We start from the raw sequence: 23,261 nt of genomic DNA, 5'->3' as shown, positions 1-23,261 counted from the left end.
GTCGACATTCCTTCATTGACCAACTTTTCGACCCTTTTAGCTCCCATGGTGGCAGGCAGCCGTTATCATGTGTAACGGCCCAGATCCACCGCTAGTAGATATTGTCCTCTTTGGGCTTTCCCTTTCGGGCTTCCCCTTAAGGCTTTAAAACGTAGGGGAAGGTTTCCACACCTTTATAAATGGTGGTTTGTTCTCCTCCCCAACCAATGTGGGACATGACATCATGTGAGTGAAGAAACAATGAAGACGTTGAGACTTACGATTGATGTATTGAGATTGATGTGAATCAACTGAAAGTAGTTCGTATTTGCTTCTTCTCGATGTCGTATCCTTGGAAATTTGAGTCATGTGGAACAGGTGGAAGTCTTGAGAGCCTTGGGGAGCATTCTTTTTTCCGACCAAACAGAGCGCTGGAGACCGGAAAATTGGAAGAGAAGGAGAAGAGAGCAGAGATGAATCAGAAATCCCAACAAGAAAATGAAATGAAATGAGGAAGAAGAGGAGAAGAAAAAAGCAAAGAATGTCTGAGAATTTGGCAGTTAATTAAAAGATGGAAGCTTTGAAAGGAAACTCTGTCGCTCTTCCATTTGACAGATTGACTGCCTTGCTCTTCTAAAGAATTTCATCGCTTCATTTTATTTATTTTCTACCCATATTAGTGGTGAGAAAAATGGCAATGGTTAAACGTCATCCTCTCTTGTTCATTTGTGTCGGTGCTCATGAAAATTTTGGAGGTCGGCCCCTATTCTCTGGCTCTGGAGGGATGCTCGGTTAACAATATTGACCTGACTTGTTCACCGAGCAAAAGGAATACCTCTATCAATCAGCAAAAAGAGGAACTCTTGAGCATATTCTTATAGATTCGTTAAAATGAATGGCTCCGTTTTCGGATTCAGGAATTTCAGTATAGTGGATGAGTACAATAGGAATCAATCAAGGTTATTTTACGGTAGTATGGACTATTTGACTTAGTAACAACTAGTCAATTCATTAATAGGAAAACTCCGAAAAAAAGGGTTGTAGGGAATATTCCCTTAACATATCTTAATTCTACACTTTTCTTTGACGATGATTGTCTAGAACTGTACTATTTTATAGTACCATCATGAAAATATGGTTTTATTTATGAGTTTGATGCAGATAAATTGGCACGTTTAGAATTTCATTTTAGACCATTTGTGGAGTGCTAATATTTTAAAAGATTTTCTCGAAGGGCATATAATGAATCTTTTGAATCTTTTGAATGTATAAAACCAAATTAAAATCTAGTGTAAATAAAAAAAACTAAAATAATAATAAATAAAATTGATTTACATTTTAAATATTAATTCAATGCCACCAAATATGGTTCCTTTTGTACTTTTCTTTTCGAGATTCCCCTAAGGTTTTTAAAACGCCTGCAGAGATTTACATACCATTTTTAAAGAATATGCTTTGTTCCCCTAGACAACCAACGTGGGATCTCATAATCTACAGAGGACTCAACATCCTTACTGGTACTCCGCCCGATGTTGGCTCTAATACTATTTACCTAGCTCAAACCTACTACTAATATATATTGTCTTCTGTGAGTTTTCTCTCAAGGCTTTTAAAATACGTCTGAGAAATTTCCACATCCTTATAAGGAATGCTAAAGTCTATAAGGGAGAAATTTTCATATCCTTATAAGGAATGCTAAAATATAGTCTATTAGGGAGAAATTTCCATATTATTATAAGGAATGCTAAAATACATCTATCAGGAAGAAATTTTCACATCCTTATAAAGAATGCTAAAATACATCTATTAGGAAAAAATTTCCACATGCTTCGTTCGTTCCCCTCCCCTGGATGAAGCTGATATAATATAAGTAGCAATTAAAATGTCCAAAGAGTATCCATTTTACCATACATAACCTTATAATATTTCCTCCTTAAGAACTTGTAATATTTTCAATATGCTAAACGAGTGACCCTGCAACAAAAAGAGCTCATCAAGATTCAGACCTTCCATGAAACTATGAACAACACCATTGGTAAAGGAACTAACCAAAACCAATTGAGCCACAGAAAATGTAAGCCATAACAGTCTATCATTCATTGTTCATTCTGTGGCCACACTGAAAAAACCTTTTAAAGAGTAATTCTTTTCCTTTTTCCTTCTTTTATCAAATAAAGCATAAGAAAAACTACGTGGAAGCCAACAATAATCACTGTGATTAGAAAAGAACAGGCTCTCTTGTGGAGCCAACAAAGATTTGTCCAACTAAAATATGCTGTGAATTGCAGAACATAAATAAAGAAGTTTACCAATCCGAGCCGTCAGGGAACGGGTTCAGAGCATCCTGCTTCCCGTTGACGTAGAAGTCGACCACGGCTTTCATTCGAGGAAACTTATCGGGATGGTAATTCACATGAACAATGACTGGCTTCAACTTTTTCAGATTATCATCCTTCCTTACAGTCTTGAATAGAACCTTGCTATTCATAAAAAGATAGAAATCCATAGTTCTTCTTGAAGCATAAAGCCCCTCGTAGTTCGAATGCGAAGGGAAAAACAGTTCCTCATTGAAAACAGCCTGGTCCCATGAATTACGTTCTTGAGAAAGACGTTTAGCCACACGATCTAAAAGCTCAATTGCAGGAATAGTTGGTCGAATATAGAAGAAGCCCGAGTTATAAACCCAGATACGCATTGTGTGCGCGAATCGAGCCCAACCCATTGAAGGTTCCTCAAAGACATGGTTGTATCCATAAGCAGTTGCATTGTCATGACCATCGGTCATGGATTCAACATCTGAATCCCGATAAAGATGATCGAAAGGATTTTGCAAGTAAACAATATCGACATCAGATAGTAAAACACCATATCCTAACTGCAGAAACTCCCTCAAAATGCTGAATTTCGTCCCGGAAACGGCATGGTTCCCTCCTGTTCTTCCAATTGAATCAACTTTTTCATCAGGGTCTCTCTTATAAACTGGAACATCATTTTTTTTACAGAATTGAACAATTTCATCATCCAAAGCAACCACAAGATAATTAGGTATTCCTGCTTTCTTGATGGTAGTAAACCATAGTTCCAACATCACCTTCACATTTGAATTTGCTACCGCGACTATAAGCTCTCGATTAACGGCAACTTTCTCTAATATATTTGCTAATCTTAGATTGACAGATTGATCAGGGATAACTGGTGGATTTGTTCTTACAGCTTTAACCGTTCCGAATGGCCCGGCTTTCGACTGTTTACCTAAAGCAAGAACTTGCTTCTGTGCATGATCTTTACCTTGCTCAGCCAACTTAAGCTTCTCCGTTAATTCCCTGATCTGTTTTTCCAGCTGAGCATTCTTCTCAGATGCTGATATAAACTCGGATTTTAACATGTCGATCCGTTCAGATGAATCGCACGAATTCGAATCGGCCTAGTGCACAACCAGTTTATCAAATTACTACTAGATCATGTCAATATTGCCTAGAATTCTACAACAAACTCATGGTATCAGAATCTATAGCATTAGCATATGAATTCATAATTATGAACACCAGAGAACCAGAGAAGCATAATAGACTTATTAACACATTCGAATAATCTGGTTATCATCCCAAAAGAATCATTGATTTTAGCATATGATGGTTCATCAAATAAAGCAAAACAATTACAGAATGAAGCACACATGAACATTCAACAAGAGGCTCAAATCGAGAAGCGTAATGAGAGGGAAAGAAAACAGGGCACGTGTAAACAAAAACCTGGGTTATGAATTTGACGGAGCGAGAATCACGAACTGAGAGAGCGCTCGATTTGAAGATCCCAGCAGGGAACAAGAACGCAAAAACGAATCCAAGAAGGACGCCGATAGATATGGCAGTCCCGACCTTCGATTTGCAGAAAATGGATCCTTGCGAGGAGTTTCTCATCAACGCCCCGTCTCTGCGAACATTCATGGCTTCCCGCTCAGCACAAATCGAAAGTTTCAGAGGGACCCAGATGGACAAAAATGGCGATTAACGTTAATTGAAAGCTAAACTCAAGAACAGAGGATTTTGAGACTCATAAACAGCGAAATCTTAAGAGTGTCTGAAGAAGAAAAGGCACCAGATCGGTGCTATGAAATTTGGGTCGATTTGGGATTCAGAGGAACTGAAAGTCTGCTGCTTCTACAGAGTTGACTTAGTAGAGTTACGGAGGCTAGCAGAGATTCATAGATTAGTATTGGTTTAGATCGTTTAGGGTATAATTAATTGATGAAGGGGGATTATGAAGGAACACAAACGGTGGAATTTTCAAGCTAGGTGGCTGAAAAATGCATATTAATCATGTTTTGAATTTAAAGGTGAGATTTTTTGGGTGGCTTTCTTTTTTACTATACTCATTTTGAGTGAAAGCTAACTTAGGTCTATAACTGAACAACGTATGCTCAAGCCTCTGACCCCGATTTGAGAAAAGTTTTAAAAAATGGGACCACATCATCTTAGAAAGAGAGATTGAAAACAATGTTGTATGACATGCAAGCAAAAAACAACACAACGACTTAAATAGCATATAACTTTTCAAGCCGGAAGAATTTGACAACTAGTAGCATCCCCTTAAGTACATTTTGAGGCGATTCAGGTCTGGCAGGCCTATACGTGATTTCTCTGAATGGTCATACAAAATCTAGGTAGGAGGAGTTGACGACTGGTCGCATCCCCCTGTAGTATTCTATGTGCCAGCGAGGACGTTGGGCCCTGAACGAGGGGTGATTAGGGGGATCCACATCAATTGGAGACGGGAACGAGTGCCAGCGAGGACACTGGGCCCGAAGGGGGTGGATTATGAGATCCCACATCGGTTGGAGAGAGGAACGGAGCATTCTTTATAAGGGTGTGAAAACCTCTCCCTAACATATGAGTTTTAAAAACCTTGAGAAAAAGTCCGAAAGGAAAAACCCAAAGAGGACAATATCTACTAGCGCTAGGCTTGGACTGTTATAAACGGTATCAGAGCCAAACATCGTACGATATGTTAGCGAGGAGGCTAAATCCCAAAGGGAGGTGGACACCAGGCGATATGCCAGCGAGGACGTTGGGCACCAAAGGAGGGGTGATTAAGGGGTCCCACATCGATTAGAGACGGGAACGAGTGCCAGCGAGAACGCTAGGCTCTGAAGGGAGTGAATTATGAAATCCCACATCAGTTGTAGAGAAGAACAACCTCTCCTTAGCCGACACATTTTAAAAACCTTGAGGGAAAACTCGAAAGGAAAAACCTAAAAAGGACAATATCTACTAGAAGTAGGCTTGAGCAGTTAGATTCAGACAGTAACCCGAAAAACAATCACATAAAATGATCATATATGAAAAAAAAAACGCTTCCAACTTTGGTAAGTCAATTGATCTTTCACCTATGAACTAACTTAAGAACCAATATCATAAATTTAACTAAAGCATGAGTTTACTACACAGTTTCATAGAAAAAAGAGAGTTTTGTTCAAAGAAATACCTCGAGAAAAAAGGCAGATGTATAGCACTAATAGCTGAAGTTTGATATTAACAAAATGCTTCCTCTACTGCAAGCAACTCATCAGTCAAGGAGGCTAAGGTTGAATATATAGCCTCATTTTGTAAGTGAAACCTATCACCAGAAATGAACACATGAAACTTATTTTCCACAAAAACCCAACTAAAACCAGCATTCTTCTTAACATCCTTTCCTTTCATCTTCTTCCTTATTCGTCCCATCTCCTCCCAATTCCCTTCTGCAGCATAAACATTCGCTAACTGCACGTATCGAGCGCCGTTTTCTCCTTCGATCATCAACAGTTCGTCTTCTGCTTCTCTAGCAAGTTCAGTATTCCCATTGATCCTACAAGCATTTAGAAATGCTCCCCATATGACAGCATCCAACTCTATGGGAATCCTTTTCATGAATGCCAATGCCTTATTTAGTTCATTAGCCCTTCCGTACAAATCGATCATACAAGCATAATGATCGATTTCGGGACTGATATTGTAATCATTAGTCATAGAGTCGAAAAAACGCTCACCTAGTTCGACTAAACCGCTGTGTCGACACGCAGAAAGTAGTGCAATGAAAGTGATTGCATCTGGTTCGAAATCGTTTTCAATCATTTCCTTGAAAAGATGAACTGCTTCATTTTCCCACCCATGGTGAGCATAGCCAGCTATCATAATGTTGTAAAGAATAGAATCCTTGTCAAGAACTTCTCTGAAAATTCTTTCTGCATAAATGATACTTCCACATTTTGAGTACATATCAACCAATGAACTGGCTAGTTTCACTTTGAATTCGATGCCTGCTCGGAGCATGTAACCGTGTATCTGCTTCCCAGGAGCCAGAGCAGCTTGTCTAGCACAAGCACCAATTATGCTGACAAGAATCAGCACATCAAGAACAGCTGCCTCCTTCCTATATTCACTTAAAAGTTCAAAAACTGCTTCAAATTGCTGTGATTTGACATATTCAATAAATAAAGCAGTCCACACGACAGAATTCTTTTCATCCAAGGAATCAAAAAGCTTTCTGGCTTCTACCATGTTACCTTGAGAAGAATAGCCAACAATCATTGAAGTGATCGAGTATACATTTCGCGTCGTCAATTCTGAATGAACCGACTCGGCATACCTCATGTTATTGCACTTGCAGTATACATCAACAAGGCCACTGCCAATGAAGGGATTAACAATCAGCCCATTCTTCAAAACATAAGCATGTATTTCCTTTCCAAGCTTCAAGCTCTTTAGATTGGAGCAAGCACTCAAGACACTTGCAAAAGTGTGTTCATTCCACCTAACATTTTCATCTGCCATATTAACGAATAACTTTAATGACTCTTCGTCGTAACCGTTCTGAACAAAACCTGATATCATCGTGTTCCATGCTACAACATCATTTCGATCCCGTTCCCTCGAGAAAAGATCCACAGCCAAATCTATCTCCCCTGCTCTACAACAAGCTGCTACCATGGCATTTCTAGAGACCAAATCAATAACCTCACCACATCCATCATAAACTCTACAAGCTTCTTTAAAACATCCACACTTAGAGTACATATCAATTAAGGAACTAGCAGCAAAAACGCTTAAATCATTAGCAGTCTTCAACATAAAGGTATGTAACTGTTTTCCATAAGAAAGCACACATAACTTAGCAGTTAAATTAAGCATGATTGTAAGACTAAACTCATCAAGTCTAATCATATCAGAGGCTGTTTGCATTTCCACAAAAAGCCCAAGTGCTTGAGCCTCATACCCATCAGAGCTAACATAACCAGACAACATTGAGTTGTAAGTAACCAAATCTCTATAATGAGCGGAGTCAAATAATTCCCGCGCTTTTCTCAAGTTCTGAGACTTGATATACGCTGCAATTATCGCATTCCATGAGAAGACATTCCGTTCAGGCATTTCGTCGAACACTTTGTGGGCATCGCCAAGAAGACCATGTTTCGCATACAAGCTTATGAGTTGATTCGACGTGAAAATGGTGGGCGTAAACCCGGATTTGATGGCTTGGACATGGCATAGTAACCCATGTTTCAGATGCTTCATTTGCATATAATACTGCCAAACTGAAAGAGCGGGCAGTAGGTTGAATCAAGGTCAGGGTTTCATTGGGCAGATGAACAAGAAGAAGAAGTTATACAAAACAGTAACTTTAGAAGCTTCATAGCTACGGAGGTTTGTCTGTGTTGTGTTCGCCTTTATACTCCAGCTGCCATATCAAAGAACATGTGGGCTCCTCGATTTTAAAATTTAATTTTTAATATTTAAAATTTAAAATGGTAAAATTTTAGTCGTTTAAAATTTATAACAATTTTGTTTTAATAATTTAAAATTACACAGATTTATCTCATACTATGAAATTTTATATAAACGGGTAACAAAATTTCTAATACAGTCGCCGAACACTACAGAACAGAAAAGGACCCACATGATATCATGGTGAACATAAATATCGTAATTCATTCTTTCGTATCATAAAGGGGGAGAATCCCGATGCACGTGACATACATATATGCACGAGATCCCTTAACATATCTAACATGACATTACATAAACAGTGCTAACATCGCATATACGTTTCTTACATTACATGACATGAAAGTACATTCCAGTTGCATAAACATCTCATGACATGATTCAAGACTCAATAATACTACGTGTATCCATAGATATGAAAACGAAAATTATAAATTTACATTACATATGAAAGTTTAAGGACTAAATCGCTAGAAATTTAACTACATTGCTAAATTGTTATATACTAAAGTTTTCCAGAGCCCATCAAACTATATTTAAGTTGATGTTACATAATAAAATTTAGAAACTAGTTTAAACCAACATAAACATTGACTCAGCCGACATAAATCATGTATTTTTAACGACGGTCGAAAGTTCGAATTCCCCAAGTTTGTAGTTAAACTAAAAAGACCTATTAAGTTTAGTAAATGAATAAAAAAAAAATAACCCAAATTATAAAGGCTATTTTGGCTAAACTCCAGTATTGTTCTCCATTTGATCAAATAAATTGTGAACTCATTTGTAATGGAAAACCATTATCACAGCTACGACCCTCACAAGTGAAGACAAAACCATGGTATTTAAAGTTTACAGTGTTTGTGTTGAAGTCCAAATGTTTCAGGGCATGGGGCCATGGAACACAATTCTGCCTGCTATGTAAACTAACCTGGCATCATCTGCATTACGAAAAGAAGGTGAGATAGACAGGCTAGTTTGATTTTCCAAAAAAAAAAAAAAACTAACTTCTTTCGTGTAATAGCTCAAGCCCACCGCTAGCCGATACTGTCATCTTTGAGATTTTCCTCAAGATTTTTAAAACGCATCTACAAGGAAGAGGTTTCCACACCGTTACAAGGAATGTTTCGTTCCCCTCTCCAATCGAGGGGGGATCTCACAATCTACCCCCCTTTGGAGCCTAGTGTCCTCGCTCGCACACCGCCTGGTGTATGACTTTGATACCATTTGTAACAGCCCAAGCTCACTACTAGCAAATATTGTCCTCTTTGAGCTTTCACTTCTGAGCTTTCACTTCTGAGCTTCCCCTCAAGGTTTTTAAAATGCATCTACTAGGAAGAGGTTTCCACACCCTTACAAGGAATGTTTCGTTCCCCTCTTCAACAGATGTGGGATCTTACATTTGAGCTCTTTTATTTCAAAAGTATCAAAAGTAAAGGTTGATAAGATTTAAGGTCTCAGTAAGTTCTATGCACCAACTAATGTTTTGGAGATACATTTCTCAACTGCATGGTTGTAATCAGATGAACCCTAAACTAAATAAACCAAATTAGTATAGTAAATCGTTTGACAAAAGGTGAAGTGACACTAGTACCTGCAATTTCGTTTGAATGAAATTCATGGGGAACGTTGTTTTCGGTCTCGACAGCAGCTTTGGCAGCTGCAATTCCAATGGCTGTACTTTGGTAGATATTTAAGCCAGCGCAAATGGAAGCAAGCATACCCCCAACCAAGCAATCTCCGCAGCCTGTAAGCCTCACTACTGATGCAGGAAGGGCAGGGAAGTGCATTGCAAAAAGAACAGAGTTTTTCTCTGTTTCAGGAGAAACAGAGAACATGTTTGGTGGACAACTCGTAGCTAAGGTTCTAAATAGTTGGCTGCTGGATCCATAATTGTTGATTTCTTTTGAAATTTTTTTCACGAAGCTTGGGCAGCCTTTAGAACAGACGAATACCCCACGAGAACCAACGGTCAGAATGACGACCTTGACACCTTTCTCAAGCAAAACCCATACAGCAGATTTCAGTTGTTCGAAAAAAGATTCAATTGAACAAGTAGTAATGGTATTATCTCGTTTGATAGGAGAAAACAAATCTTGACCAGATAGGGCATTGGCCATGGCAATAAGTTCATCTTCATTAGGGGAGGTGAAACTTATCTGCAAAAATGAGAAGCTATGATTAAAGAAAATGTAGAAAATCAAATGGCTGTAAATTAGGAAAAAAAAAAAATTCAAATGTGAGATACGATCAGGTGCTAAATCTCTAGATTAAACAATATGGCAAGTAAATATTGTTGCAAGAAGCATCAGAAACTCATACAATGCGAACATGATGTTAATGAAGTTGTAGACAGAGGAAAGGCAAATAGACTAAGAATCTACTGATCCCCCTGATGACAAATATATATAATATTTACTGGCAGATCCAACTTTCAGATCTTTTTTTTCCTGAAAACGAACGAAAGACAAGGAAGCTATATTGATTTACCTGTGAATATCGTTTATTCTTTCCTGTTTTTCATAAACTTTTAGACAAACTGAACTAAAGTTCAATTGATCTCCAAATATGAGCAGGCAAGTCAGAATTTTGTTACAATTCCAATGCAAAACCACCTCAGAATTTTTTCATCGCCATTTTCATTCGGAAAAAATAAAAAATAAAAAACAGGGAAATCGAACCACCTCAGTAAGAAAAGAAATGACAAATAAAAAATTTCTCGCAAGTGAAAAACTCTCAAACTTTAAGAGAAAATATTTGCATGAGGAGATGTGAACTCACATACTTGACAACTGAAGCAACCCTTCTTGATTTAGCAACTGACACAGGCTCAAACCACACTGGAGTATCATACTCGGCAGCAACTAAGAAAAAGATGCAGGAAAAGATATACAGAGATCGTTAACACAGACCAATAAAGACAAGCAGAGGAAGCTATAAAGAAAAAGAGTAGTACTTTGGCAAGAGACTTTCAGAGCATGTGGACTTAGATTTGCATCAACCATAACCACTGGTGCAGCACGAATATTGCACTTGAATTTCTCAATCCAATCAGGTGTGAGAAATTTTTCCTGTGTAATGCCGTTCTCAGTTCCTTGTGGTACTACCATCAATCTTATACAAGATTCACAATACTAAATCCTTGTAATAATATAAATCTATTTATAAACATCCACTTACAATAGCTTCCACACTTGCCACAGCAGCTGCCAATTCTCCATGGACATCAACTACGGCACACACAACAGCAGTGCTGATGTCTTGGTGCTTCCGAATGCCTATTCAAACATGAAATTGTTCTAGAAAGTATATCATTTCTATCTTCACCAAGTATATGTTTAATAACCAAGTAATAATTTTCTTTTAACCTAGTTTGATACTTTTGCTTTCACTTCATTAACTTCCATCATGGATTCGAAGATAAGGAAGTCAGAAGGATAAATATGATTCATTGCTAGGAAATTGTAAAATTCACTCAGCGGCAGTGATATCCTATGCAAGAGTTCATTTCAAGAAAAGATCTAAAAACAGATTGCTAGTTAGGCTGTTTATGTAACTTGCACCACATTACTAAGTTCTAGCAGCTGATTTATCCTTAATAAATTGCTCAAAAGGAACAACCAAATCTAGATTGTAACTTCTGAATGATTCACAATCCAAAGCACAATCAACTACAGATTTTTTGTAGTGATTGTTATGGGGACATTCTAAAAACAGTCAATTCAAAAGTGAAATAAAAATTGTTATATTTCGTCAGAACTTGAGGTAGATTCTATTTAAGGTTTAAAATACTTAGAATGGTCCAAAAAACCATTTACGCTGGAACGCTAAACAACAGTAGTGGATAATACCACAGATGATGAACACCAGAATAGAAGAAAATTTCCATTGGAACAACAAAAAATGAAGTACCATATTTCATTAACTGATACTAGCTAGTATAGATGGCAATTATATGGATAGAAAGATTTACCCTCTGTTGATAACCCTGCCAATCTCCAATTCTCAAACAAGAGATTCCCTATTTCAGGGGAAAAAAGAGTTAGAAAAAAGAGAAAGTAAAACATCTTTTTTCTTTGTAAAATGTATAAAAAATATTTTCCAAAAATCGAGGGAGGAGACCATAAATAATGAACTGTGAATCCATCTGAGTTACATTGAACCAAGAAAGACATGAATGTGAAAAAAACCAATCTGCCACTCTAGAATGTCACATGCCACAGTAGACGTACAAAAACAAAACGATACAAGATCAGAGAAGAACCTGCCATGTCATGTCCCACCACACTAATCATAAAAGGGGTGCTCCCAAGCTTTGACATGCATTCAGCAACATTCCGCGCTACGCCTCCTAATATATAGTTGATCTGAAAAGGCAAATTCTCAAAGGTAAGAGTGGAAATATAGAAGTAACAATAGATTCAGTAAGAAAATATTGTCATTATGACAATACAGATGACCAATGAGCTCAACTTATTGTAAAAATATAGAACACTGGCCAGAAAACAAAAACACCAAATACCAACAAGCCAATGAAAATGAGGATTTATGGTAGTCACGGTGCCATCTTACTTACTGGACTGAACCCAAAAATGGATACATTTGTCGTTGCACTTTCATCCATATCATAGTTGTGAGTATTTTCTCTAAATCTTTCAAACGGAATTTTCAGATGAAGTTACCTACTGAAGCTAAAATTAAGTATATCATAAACGATGCTAAAGATATAATTACTAAGAAAGACAATAAAACACAAACTCTATTCATTTCTAATATTTCGTACTTCGAAAATCGAGCGTGTTAAACATTTTAAAATAAAGGATATGTTTCATCTATAAATCCATTTGCCAGATTTTCCAGTAGTTTGAGTCCTTAGTTATAGAACAATAAGAGAAAGTGAAACTCAACGAGCACAAGATTTATGCAACCATTAGTTCCAGCTTCTTCTAGGGGAACCTAATGATCCCTCAATAATTAATGTTAAAAACTTTCAAGCATTATAGCTTAAGAGGTCTACAATAGTTGGATAACAATTCAAAATCTGTATGTCCCTAATAAAAATTATATACCAATTCAAAATAGGCTGGTGCAATTTCCTTCTCATATCGATAATATTCTACAACAAACAGCCACATTATTCCAAGCTCCACAAATGATTTCCCCAACTTTGAAAAAATTCATATTTAAATAGCAATTAGTAAATTACCTTTCCGGGCGTAGTTGACCTCGGAACGGCGGAAATGGATGGTATGGCGTGAATATCCAGCACCATACCTCCAACAATCACAGGCTCAGCCACACCAATTTCCAATTGGTTTCCACTATTCGTTGGCGCCTAAAATACACTTACAATATCATCAAGATCGCAAAAAAAAAAGAAAAAAAGAAGAATGTCTCGCCTCTGTAAAACAGCTTGAATATTGAAGGAAAAGAGATTGTAAGAGTGAAGAGATGCTAACCGGATTAAGAGCGTTGTTGAACTCACATGGCGGCGAAAGAAGGTGACGATGAATCAAATTGATCCGCCTCCGAGCACTGCTCTCCATGGCTTCCAATCTCCAAACCTTTCAGTGGACTACTGAAAGTGAAATTCGAAGACCAGAGTTGAATTCAGTTCTTCCGCTGGATGGATACAAAGACGAAACACCCACCCTCACCACTCTATGATCAATGAGAAATTTGGGTCTAAGTTAGGTCGGTATGATATTGTCCACTTCGACCCTAAGCTCTCATGGCTTTGCTTTGGGCTTCCTTTAATTTGGGCTTCCCAAAAGGTCTCATAGCAATGGAGTTAGTATTCCTCACTTGTAAACCTATGATCATTCTCTAAATTAGCCGATGTGGGACTTTCATCATCCAACCGACGGTTCATATAAGGTTATAAGGGATTTCAACCGTACTTGAATGTAGTTAAACAAATGTGTGCAAACCTCTCCGGTATGTAATGAATAAAAGCAAATAATATCTGCTCCTAACGGTGTCAAAATTAGTGCAACACAATGTGAATAGTTTATTTCAATAGAGTCTTCGTAGTAGCTATTTATAGGATTTATTTCCTTTTAAACAGGAGCTCTCGTCTTAGTAAAACACAAGCACATCAAAGCTGTTCATTATTTCAGTTGTCTCTATATTATTCTCTTTGAGTAATAATAATTTCATATTTATTCACACCTTTGAGCGTGAGATATTGTTACAGTTGGTATCAGAGTCAGGTTGATACGGTTGAAATTATTGCTCAACGAGATGAATGGTGGAAGTGCTTCTATGGGTGTAGCTATGGAAAAGCTGGTTGGCTATAATTACAATTATTGGAAGTTATGTATGGAAGCTTATCTACAGGAACAAGATTTGTGAGATTTAATTGAAGAGGATCACAGACATGCCAGCGGACACTCCACAGAATGCTGAATTACGCCGAAAATGGAAGATCAAATGTGGAAAAGTTTATTTACCTCGCGAACTCTTATTAGCAAGGAATATATTGATCATGTTCGTGATTTAAAGTCACCCAAGCAAGTGTAGGAAAATGGAAGATCAAATATGGAAAAGTCTTATTTACCTTGCGAACTCTTATTAGCAAGAAATATATTGATCATGTTCGTAATTTAAAGTCACCAAAGCAAGTGTGGGAAACCCTTCAAAAAGTTGTTCACTAAGAAAAATACAACTCGATTGCAATTTGTAGAGAATGAACTGGCTGTGGTAACTCAAGGTAATTTTTCTATTGAAGAATATTTCTTGAAAGTAAAAAATCTATGTTCTGAAGTTTTAGAATTAGATGCTGAGAGCTAGTGAGTGATCCTCGATTACGGCGTTATCTTATTTGTGGATTACGAAAATAATTTATGCCTTTTGTTTCCTCAATAGAAGGAGAATCTTCTATCACCAACGAGTTTTCCCAAAGTCAGAAGATGTGTTGTATGTCAAAGATCAAAGGAGTCAAAATTATCCTTCAAAGCCTTCATCAACCAATGGGAATCGGTTCAAAAGTGAGGAGTCATCAAAGAAGTCATTTAAAGCTTGCTACAGGTGTGAAAAATCTGGCCATTTTAAACGAGATGATCAGGTGAAAGTGGTGTGTCATCGTTGTGGAAAGCCAATCCATATTAAGCCAAATTACCGAGTCAAAATGCAAGAATTCGAAACAAATGCTGTACATGAAAGTAAAAATTCTTCCGATCCAATTTGGGAATACTTCTTAACCACTGAGGTTCTTGACCAGCCAACAAACGTTGTACATCAAGATGATGTTTTTACAGATGATGATGTCAATTATGCCGCCCCTGGTGACCCTTCTGTTTATTTCATGGCCTTGGATTTGGGATTCGACGAAAATGATGATTTCGAGCTAACCTTTGGCGATCTTGACGGTCCTTCCCTTTCCTTTGAGGCTGACGATTTCCTCATCTCCGAAGATTTGGATCAAACTACCAATTTGTTGGACTTGCAGGCTGACCAAGAAGCTTCTGGGGGTGCTGCTGTTCATGCTTACAGCTTTGCATGCTCTCCAGGATCCGAAAGCTCTGCGGTTTCATGCAAGCAGTCCCCTAATGAAGGTGAGTTTCTAAACTATCAATCTTCTGTATTAAGAATCGCAGGTAGTGAGTGTTTTTCGATCCATTCTGGTGGATGGGACTCAAAGAGTCTGAGGATTGTCAATTGTCCTTCCCCATAGCATGGTGGCGGTGGTAGTGATCATGAATTCTCAAGCGAGCCAATGTCGTATCACGACTCAAGTTCTGAAAATTTCGATTCTGGCGTCTTTGAGGGAATGAATTGCCCATCTTCTAATGCAGAGTATTACGATGTCATTGTCGATCAGAAGATTAAATCAGAGGAAATAGGAAAAATTTGCATGACGAAGAGGAAGAAAGACCTGGATGAAGGAAACCCGGATTTGAGATTAGAAAGTATCAATCCCCAATTGAGTTCCTGTTCTCTAAATGAGGATGAAGAGAAGAGGAAGGCGAGGTTGATGAGGAATAGAGAGAGTGCGCAACTTTCCCGACAGAGGAAAAAGCATTATGTGGAGGAGTTTGAGGATAAATTGAGAAGTATGCATTCAACCATTGCTGAATTGAATAGTAAGATATCATATGTGATGACTGAGAATGCAGGCCTGAGACAACAGTTGAGTGGCAGTGGTATGTGTCAGCCTCCTCCTCCGGCTAGGAGTAAAAAGAATGAGAGTAAGAAGGTTGTGAGAAGAACTAAGAAGGTTTCCAATATTAATTTTCTGGGTCTGTTGTTCTTTATTATGCTATTTTGTGATCTAGTTCTGGTAGTGAATGACATATTTGGCAATGTTGAAGGAGTTCCTGGCACGTTAGCATTTGTTGAGGAGAGGTTATACAATTAAAACTGAGGAAGGATTTTGAGAGTCGGTAAGTATTCGAATTTATCTTGTGAGAAATTTGATACTTTGAACCTCTTAATATGTGAGGAAATTCATAGGAAAGGGGCGGACAATTTCAATGCCTATTCTATGCAAGCTGGTTGAGAGAATTGGGGACGTCTTCGGAGCTTTCTGAGAAGAGGGTTTTCTGGGAAGAGTCCGGCCATGACTATGCTTCGGTTCTCAAGGAATTGGGGGTTTTGAGAACCCGAGCAAATCGAGCGCGGTCCAGAGAGGAGGCTTTTGATGGGCATATGACAATTGGTAGGGTTTTATATGAACACCAACTCTTCAAGGAGGCTCTTGTTAGCTTCAAGAGGGCTTGTGAGCTGCAACCTACTAACGTGAGGCCGCTTTTTAGAGCTAGGAACTACTTGTATGTTCTTGGAAAATACAAAGAGGCAAAGGAAGAGTTTTTGTTGGTATTGGAGGCGGCAGAGATTCTTTGTCCTACCCATTTTAGAGCTTTGAAATTGCTGGGGAGTGCTTTATTCGGAGTAGGGGAATATAGGGCTATTGTTAAGGCTTTAGAAGAGGGCATACTCATAAAACCAGATTATGCTGATGTTCACTGTGATTATAGATGCTTTGTATAATTTGGGTGGACTTTACGTGAACTTGGGATTGTTTCTCGCCACTCTTGCTCCCATTTGCACAGGTCCCCTTGAAAAGAGAAAGCGGGTGGTATGTGATACCTTTGTATGGCAACCTGTGAACGAGTGTGGCACTTAGATCAGAAAATTTGATGCAGTCAGGTATATCAAATTGTTGAGGGCCATATATGTCCCTAGTCAAGGATCCAATGAGACAATGGAAGTCCATAGGCAGACAGACATACGGTTGCTCCAAGTTGAATTTTTTCATAAAACTGTTGAAGTTATTGAGAAATAAGCTTGCACTAAGGGAGGGTGTCAAAATTAGTGCAACTTATTATTAGATGGAATTAGTCACCTGTTAAGCTATTCATCTTTATTAGCAGTCAACCTTAATAGTTTATTTCAGTAGAGTCTTTGTAGGGGTTATTTATAGGATTTATTTAGAAGCAATCGGCTCAGTAAAGCACAAGCAACAGTACACCAGTTCATTATTTCAGTTGTCTCTGTATAATTCTCTTTGAGTAATAATAATTTCATATTTATTCACACATTTGAGCGTGAGATATTGTGACAGGTTCATATAACATTATACGGGATTTCACTCGTACTCGAATGTAGTCATTCAAAAGTTGGAATGACAATATGTGAGATCCCACATTAGTTGGAGAGGGAAACAAAAGTGTGTAAACCTCTCCCTAATAAACGCGTTTTAAAATTGTGAGACTGACGACGGTATGTAATGAGTCAAAGCAGATAATATATGCTAGCGGTGGACTTAATCTGTTATAAATGGTATCAGAGCCGATACCGAGCGGAGTGCTAGCGAGGACGAAGACGTTAGGCCCACCGACTCTACTCAAGGTCAAGTTATTCGAGTCGACCTTGCGGAATAACTCAATAGAACCAAAAACAAATGAACACAAATATATATTTGACTAACAAATAAAAAACACAAATATTGTTTAAAAAATTAAAAAATCAAAACACTACTTTTAAACTAATAATGTTATGGATTTAATTGTTGGATTTTTTAATTATTTTAAAAAATTATAATTACTCATAATATCTATTATATTAATAATTAAAATATCATAAATTAAAACATTAAATCATTCCTATCTATTATAAAGTTTAATATTTTAAATTTTCTTAAAGAAAAGGTAGGATATTGCTAGGTTGTAACCCTATTTTCGGGTTGGCTGAACGGATAATAAAAAAATAAAAAATAAATAAAAAATCAGCCTGCAAATCGAGCTAAATTTTCAATTTTCTAAAAATACAGAAAAAAAAACTCAATTTAACATTTATAGTTTAGATGGTGTAGTTTGAATTAGTCTGATTAACTATTCATATAATTACTTAAAAAAAATATTTCAAAGAGTCTTTTTAGGGTATAATTTGTATTTTTTTTTATATAATTTACTTAAAACACATCCAATAATATTTGATAAATAAAAATATAATATAATGTTTCGTTAACCAGAGACAAAGATTATAATTCAAATCAAGAGAAATTTCTACCAATTCCATAATTTTAATGAAATTAGTCGTGAGTAATTAATCACGTGGGTCTTTTGAATTTTAGGGAGCAGGTGACGGTGTACGTAGGACCACATTGAAATTATGTACATAATAATTTCAAAAAATTTATTATTTTCTACCAATCTTAATATCAATAATTGACATTAATTGAGATATGCTATTAGGTTAGTATCAATAAACTATAAATTATATTTTTATTTATATTATTTAGATTGTTAATATATTAAATATTTATAAAATTAAGGTTTACAAATTAAATCTAATATCTTTTTTATGCATTTCCTTTTTAATTAATAAATTATAAAATGTATTAAAAAAAAATTGAAAAGGTAGTTTAAATAGTGGGATTGAGTTGTTTTGAAACCCAATTATTAATTTTTTCAACTCAAATAACTCTTATTATAAAATAAATTTATTTTTAATTAAAATAAAATGTTAATTTGCATGAATTTATTTATTTTTAAATATTAAATTAAAATTGGCAAGGTAATGATTTGAAAAATTAGGTAAAAATTATTTTTAAAAGTTGTTATAAAATAAATAAATAAATAAATAAGTATGAAAAAAAAAAAAATATATATATATATATATATATATAACAAAAATATATTTTTTAAAAATTAAAAATAAATTCGACATCAATTGTTCTAAAAATATACATTTTCTTGAACAATAATATACTGAATTAAATGCGCGGGGGAGTGGGGTCCACAGTTTTTATAGGCTCTATTGGCATCGGCAAAGCTGAAGGTCTGTTTAGTACTCAGACATCGGCCTTCGCACTGAACAATTCATTTCGCCACCGAGAATGGGCGGCCGGAATGATGAGATTTCTGCAACTTCCGGCCTCCAGAGTCCCTTAATTAAACCACTCCGTCGTCCCCACAAGCCCAGAAGAAACTACTTTGCTTTACTCTGTGCAGTCATCGCTTCCATGGCTTCCGTTTTGGTTGGTTATGGTCAGAAATTTAGCTTCCATTTTCATCGCTTTGTGTTCGTTTCCATTTTCATCTTCTTTATTTCTGCAAATTTCTGCTGGTTCAAACAGATATAGGTGTAATGAGTGGAGCTGTAATATTCATTAAAGACGATTTCAAGATCTCTGATGTTCAAGTGGAGGTCCTTGTCGGAGTTATTAACCTCTATGCAATTGTCGGTGCCGCCGCCGCTGGCAGAACCTCCGATTGGATCGGCCGCCGGTACACCATTGTAGGGGCTTCTGGGTTCCTCTTCGTCGGAGCTGTTCTCATGGGGTTTGCCCCAAATTACGCCTTTCTGATGTTTGGAAGATTCTTCGCCGGCGCCGGCATGGGATTTGCCCCGTTGATTGCCTCTGTCTACACCGTCGAGGTTTCTCCAGCATCCTCTCGCGGCTGCTTCTCCACTTTCCCGGAGGTTTCTACTCTGAATCATCTGTTTTTTTCAATCTAGATTTCATTATTTTGAAGCCATTTTTGTCGATTGTTACAGGTGTTCGTTAATTTCGGAATTTTATTGGGATACGTTTCGAATTACGCATTCTCCAAGCTCCCTGTTCATCTGGGGTGGCGATTTATGCTCGGAATCGGGTTAATTCCGTCGGTGTTCTTGGCTGCCGTCGCGATTCTCATAATGCCGGAATCTCCCCGGTGGTTGATTTTACAAGGCCGTGTCGGTGAAGCCAAGCAAGTCCTCATCAGAACCTCAGATTCCATTGAAGAATCTCTACAGCGCCTTGCCGACATAAAAAAAGTTGTCGGAATTCCGGCGAGTTGTGATGACGACGTCGTTCAAATCCCAAAACAGAGCAACCACGGCAGCGGCGTTTGGAAGGAGCTCTTCCTCCACCCGACGGCGGCTGTCCGCCACATCATGATAACCGTCGTTGGTCTCCATTTCTTCCTGGAATCCACTGGCATGGACGCCGTCGTTTTGTACAGTCCCAGAATCTTCGAGAAGGCCGGAATCTCGTCCTCCGACCACAAGCTTCTCGCCACGGCGGCTGTTGGGTTGACGAAGACACTCTCTGTCTTAATCGCCACCTTCTTGTTCGACCGGATCGGACGGCGGCCGTTGATTCTGACGAGCATCGCCGGCAAAACAATTTCGCTAATTATTTTAGGGACGACGCTCACGATTATCGAACAGTCAGACGAGCGAATGACGTGGACGGTGGGGCTGTGCAGTGCAATGGTGTTATCCGACGTGGCGTTTTACTCAATTGGAATGGGACCCATGTGCTACGTCAGCTCGGAGTTTTTCCCATTGAAGCTACGCGCTCGAGGTGTGAGCGTGGGGCTTGTCATGAATAGGTTATCGGGCGCAGTCGTGACAATGACGTTTTTGTCCCTGTATCGTGCAATTACAATTGGTGGCGCGTTCTTCCTCTACGCCGGCATTGCAATGGTAGGGTGGGCGTTTTTTTACGTGGTGTTCCCGGAGACACGTGGCATGGATTTGGAAAATGTAGAGGGGCTTTTTGGTAATTTACTATGGAAATTCTCGGACCATGAGTAAAATAATTATTTAGTTTGAAGGGTAAAATTGTAAAATTGTTTAATACGATGTTCTAAAATATATATGCTACGTTCTTATAATGGTTCATGTCGACTTTAAGGTGATATCATTCACATAGGGTTTTTTAGGAAAATAAAACATACCGAACTCTCGATGTTAAGATAAATGGACGTTTAAGAAAGTGATGATGGAGGATGCTCCATGTGCCACATTCGAATCACACTGTTGATAATGTCAACTGATAGGCTATTTTATTTCACTCTCGATGTAACGACTCGAAATTTTCTACTTAATTTAAGGTTGCTACTGTATACATATCATAAACATTGAATGCTGTAGATTTCATTTAAATTCCATAAAACATATCCTTTATCTTAAAACACAGTCATGGACTTACATGTTTCCAAAATATCTTTAAAACAACACACAAAAGACCCGAAATAATCTAAACAAGCGTTTAAGTTAAAAACATCTTATTCTAGCCTAAGTCTAAGAAAATAAATACCACTATCCTATGTCATGGTCTCAAGTTGCGATGTCGTCGTCAGCCGTACAAGAATGTCTTGCCTTAACCTAAAAAATGTAGTAGCACATGACTTGAGTATTTAAAAAAAATACTCAGTAAGTGACCCCATTATTGGGGTTAAATGCAACCAGTTAGTTCGCACACCACTGGGCTACTTTCCATGTCGGCCGAGCATACTCTAGGAGCTCCTTAGGCTAAACACTCGTTAGATCTAGTACCCGTCACAGTAACACTATGCAAAACATAATGATTATTGTCCTGCCATTGGATGTACACGTCCGTACCCTCGTGATGGAATATGGGTATCCCCCAAATGCATGAGCACACATAATGCATGAGGTCCCAAATATTTCTACTTTTATCATTAATGAATATAACCCCGCTATCATCTTTCATGCTTAACATGTCATTTCTCATTTTTTTCAGTCTACGTATCATACATAATCATAACGGGGTTACATTTCATTTCATTTATCGTGATATCATGTCATTCATAACACGTTGTATGCATGCAATTTAGAAAACATAACATAACGCTCCATGCTTTTAACATGTCATTTCATAACGTGCAATTCATACAACAATTACCTCAATGATCACACAAAACAATCTAAACATAACACATCACATCACAATATATCGTAAACATTTCGTGGTCATATCGTTTCCTAACTTATCATAGCTTTAACATTCTTATACCTATCATAGTCATATCGTTATGTGAATGTACCTTAGTCATATTATCACAGGAACGTATCCTAACGCTAGCGTTCTATCTATCACAAACTTATCCCTTTCTACCCATATCCTAACCATATTCTTTCATTAATCTCTCCTATCCATAGCACTCCAGTATGTAACCTAACGTTAATGTTTCATGAACGTATCTTACTCCTATCCTTACATTTCGTTTTATGCATCCTTCTCGTATCCTATCTCAAACATATCCTTGAACACATCGTACCACAATTATTATCATATAATTCACATATTATAACATAACATAAACATAAACATAATATAAGCATACTGATTAACAAATAATTCACACATATCAGTATATATGACACATGCAGAACCACAGGCATGTGTCAACATCAAATATAAACATGTCGATAGTAAGACCACTTATCTGTTTAGCTGAAGTCGTTGTCACGAATATATCCTTAATGAAAGTTCGATTCCGTCCATTAAAATCCAAGTCAACCTATGTGAGCCTATAACATCAGTTTCAAGTTCGAGCCCTATAAAATTATCTCTAATCTACATTGATCTATTGTTAAAAGTTTTGAAGTGTATATATATATATATATAAAATGCTATTTTCACTAAATATCTTGTTTTTTATTATTACTGTTGCAGTGAATATATTGTTACTCGACGAAATTTAATGGCTTTGATTGTCCTATGATATTTCTTTCCTCAATCTTCCCTCCTCACTTATGATTGTGTAAATTTCTCTAAACAGACATTACTCTTCTTTCTAAACAGATATTATTGGCTAATTTTGATTGATGGTTTGACCAATCTTATAGATTTATTTAACTGACAGCAAAAATCTAATCATTGGATAGATGAAAAATAAGATTTGATTATTGCATGATCTGATAAAATATGGGATAAAAGAGAAGATCTGATCCTAAATTAATTTTTTATAACTATAATTATATGGAAAAGGGAATCTGAAATAGGATTTTACAGTAGCATCTGAGAGTCATTTTACTTTTTCTCAAATCTTACACTTTATTTGTGTACAAACTGTGATATTGTACAGCGGTTGTGGAGAGAGGATGAGATTGGGATGAGAGGTTAGCGGAGAGAGGTCGGTAAATTTTGTTTTATTTTATTTTTTATTTTTAAATAAGCATTTTTATTTATTTATTTGAGGAGAGAGGAAGGAATTGGAATAAGAGGTTAGCTGAGAGAGTTCAATAAGTTTTATTTTATTTTATTTTATTATTTTTAAG

The 23,261-nt window shown here is 37.1% G+C and overlaps 3 protein-coding genes and 1 pseudogene across 3 annotated transcripts; 2 read left to right on the top strand and 2 right to left on the bottom strand.

Annotated features, from left to right (window-relative positions):
- Positions 1 to 1,904: 1,904 nt before the first annotated feature.
- LOC111470929 (arabinosyltransferase RRA3-like) lies at positions 1,905 to 4,273 on the bottom strand. The gene is made up of 3 exons (XM_023116581.1): positions 3,732 to 4,273; positions 2,289 to 3,403; positions 1,905 to 1,953 (listed from the first exon to the last, which is right to left on the bottom strand). Exons 1-3 carry the CDS (start codon positions 3,924 to 3,926, stop codon positions 1,932 to 1,934), a joined length of 1,332 nt encoding a protein of 443 aa, XP_022972349.1. The 5' UTR covers positions 3,927 to 4,273; the 3' UTR covers positions 1,905 to 1,931.
- Positions 4,274 to 5,431: 1,158 nt separating this feature from the next.
- Positions 5,432 to 13,433, bottom strand: LOC111470970 (putative pentatricopeptide repeat-containing protein At3g18840). The gene is made up of 9 exons (XM_023116635.1): positions 13,199 to 13,433; positions 12,946 to 13,074; positions 12,004 to 12,106; positions 11,713 to 11,760; positions 10,920 to 11,017; positions 10,696 to 10,810; positions 10,521 to 10,603; positions 9,334 to 9,898; positions 5,432 to 7,576 (listed from the first exon to the last, which is right to left on the bottom strand). The coding sequence occupies exons 1-9, from the start codon at positions 13,283 to 13,285 to the stop codon at positions 5,511 to 5,513; spliced, it is 3,294 nt and encodes a 1,097-aa protein (XP_022972403.1). The 5' UTR covers positions 13,286 to 13,433; the 3' UTR covers positions 5,432 to 5,510.
- A 1,435-nt stretch (positions 13,434 to 14,868) lies between these two features.
- On the top strand, positions 14,869 to 16,239 carry LOC111470969 (annotated as a pseudogene).
- Positions 16,240 to 19,000: 2,761 nt separating this feature from the next.
- LOC111471080 (polyol transporter 5-like) lies at positions 19,001 to 20,985 on the top strand. Its single transcript, XM_023116769.1, has 3 exons — positions 19,001 to 19,231; positions 19,321 to 19,667; positions 19,743 to 20,985. The coding sequence occupies exons 1-3, from the start codon at positions 19,081 to 19,083 to the stop codon at positions 20,766 to 20,768; spliced, it is 1,524 nt and encodes a 507-aa protein (XP_022972537.1). The 5' UTR covers positions 19,001 to 19,080; the 3' UTR covers positions 20,769 to 20,985.
- Positions 20,986 to 23,261: the final 2,276 nt, after the last annotated feature.

The sequence above is a fragment of the Cucurbita maxima genome, unplaced genomic scaffold (assembly GCF_002738345.1).
Source record: "Cucurbita maxima cultivar Rimu unplaced genomic scaffold, Cmax_1.0 Cma_Scf00048, whole genome shotgun sequence".
Taxonomy (NCBI): Eukaryota; Viridiplantae; Streptophyta; class Magnoliopsida; order Cucurbitales; family Cucurbitaceae; genus Cucurbita; species Cucurbita maxima.
The sequence above is the reverse complement of the archived record's forward strand: the minus strand, read 5'-3'. Positions and strand labels throughout refer to the sequence as shown.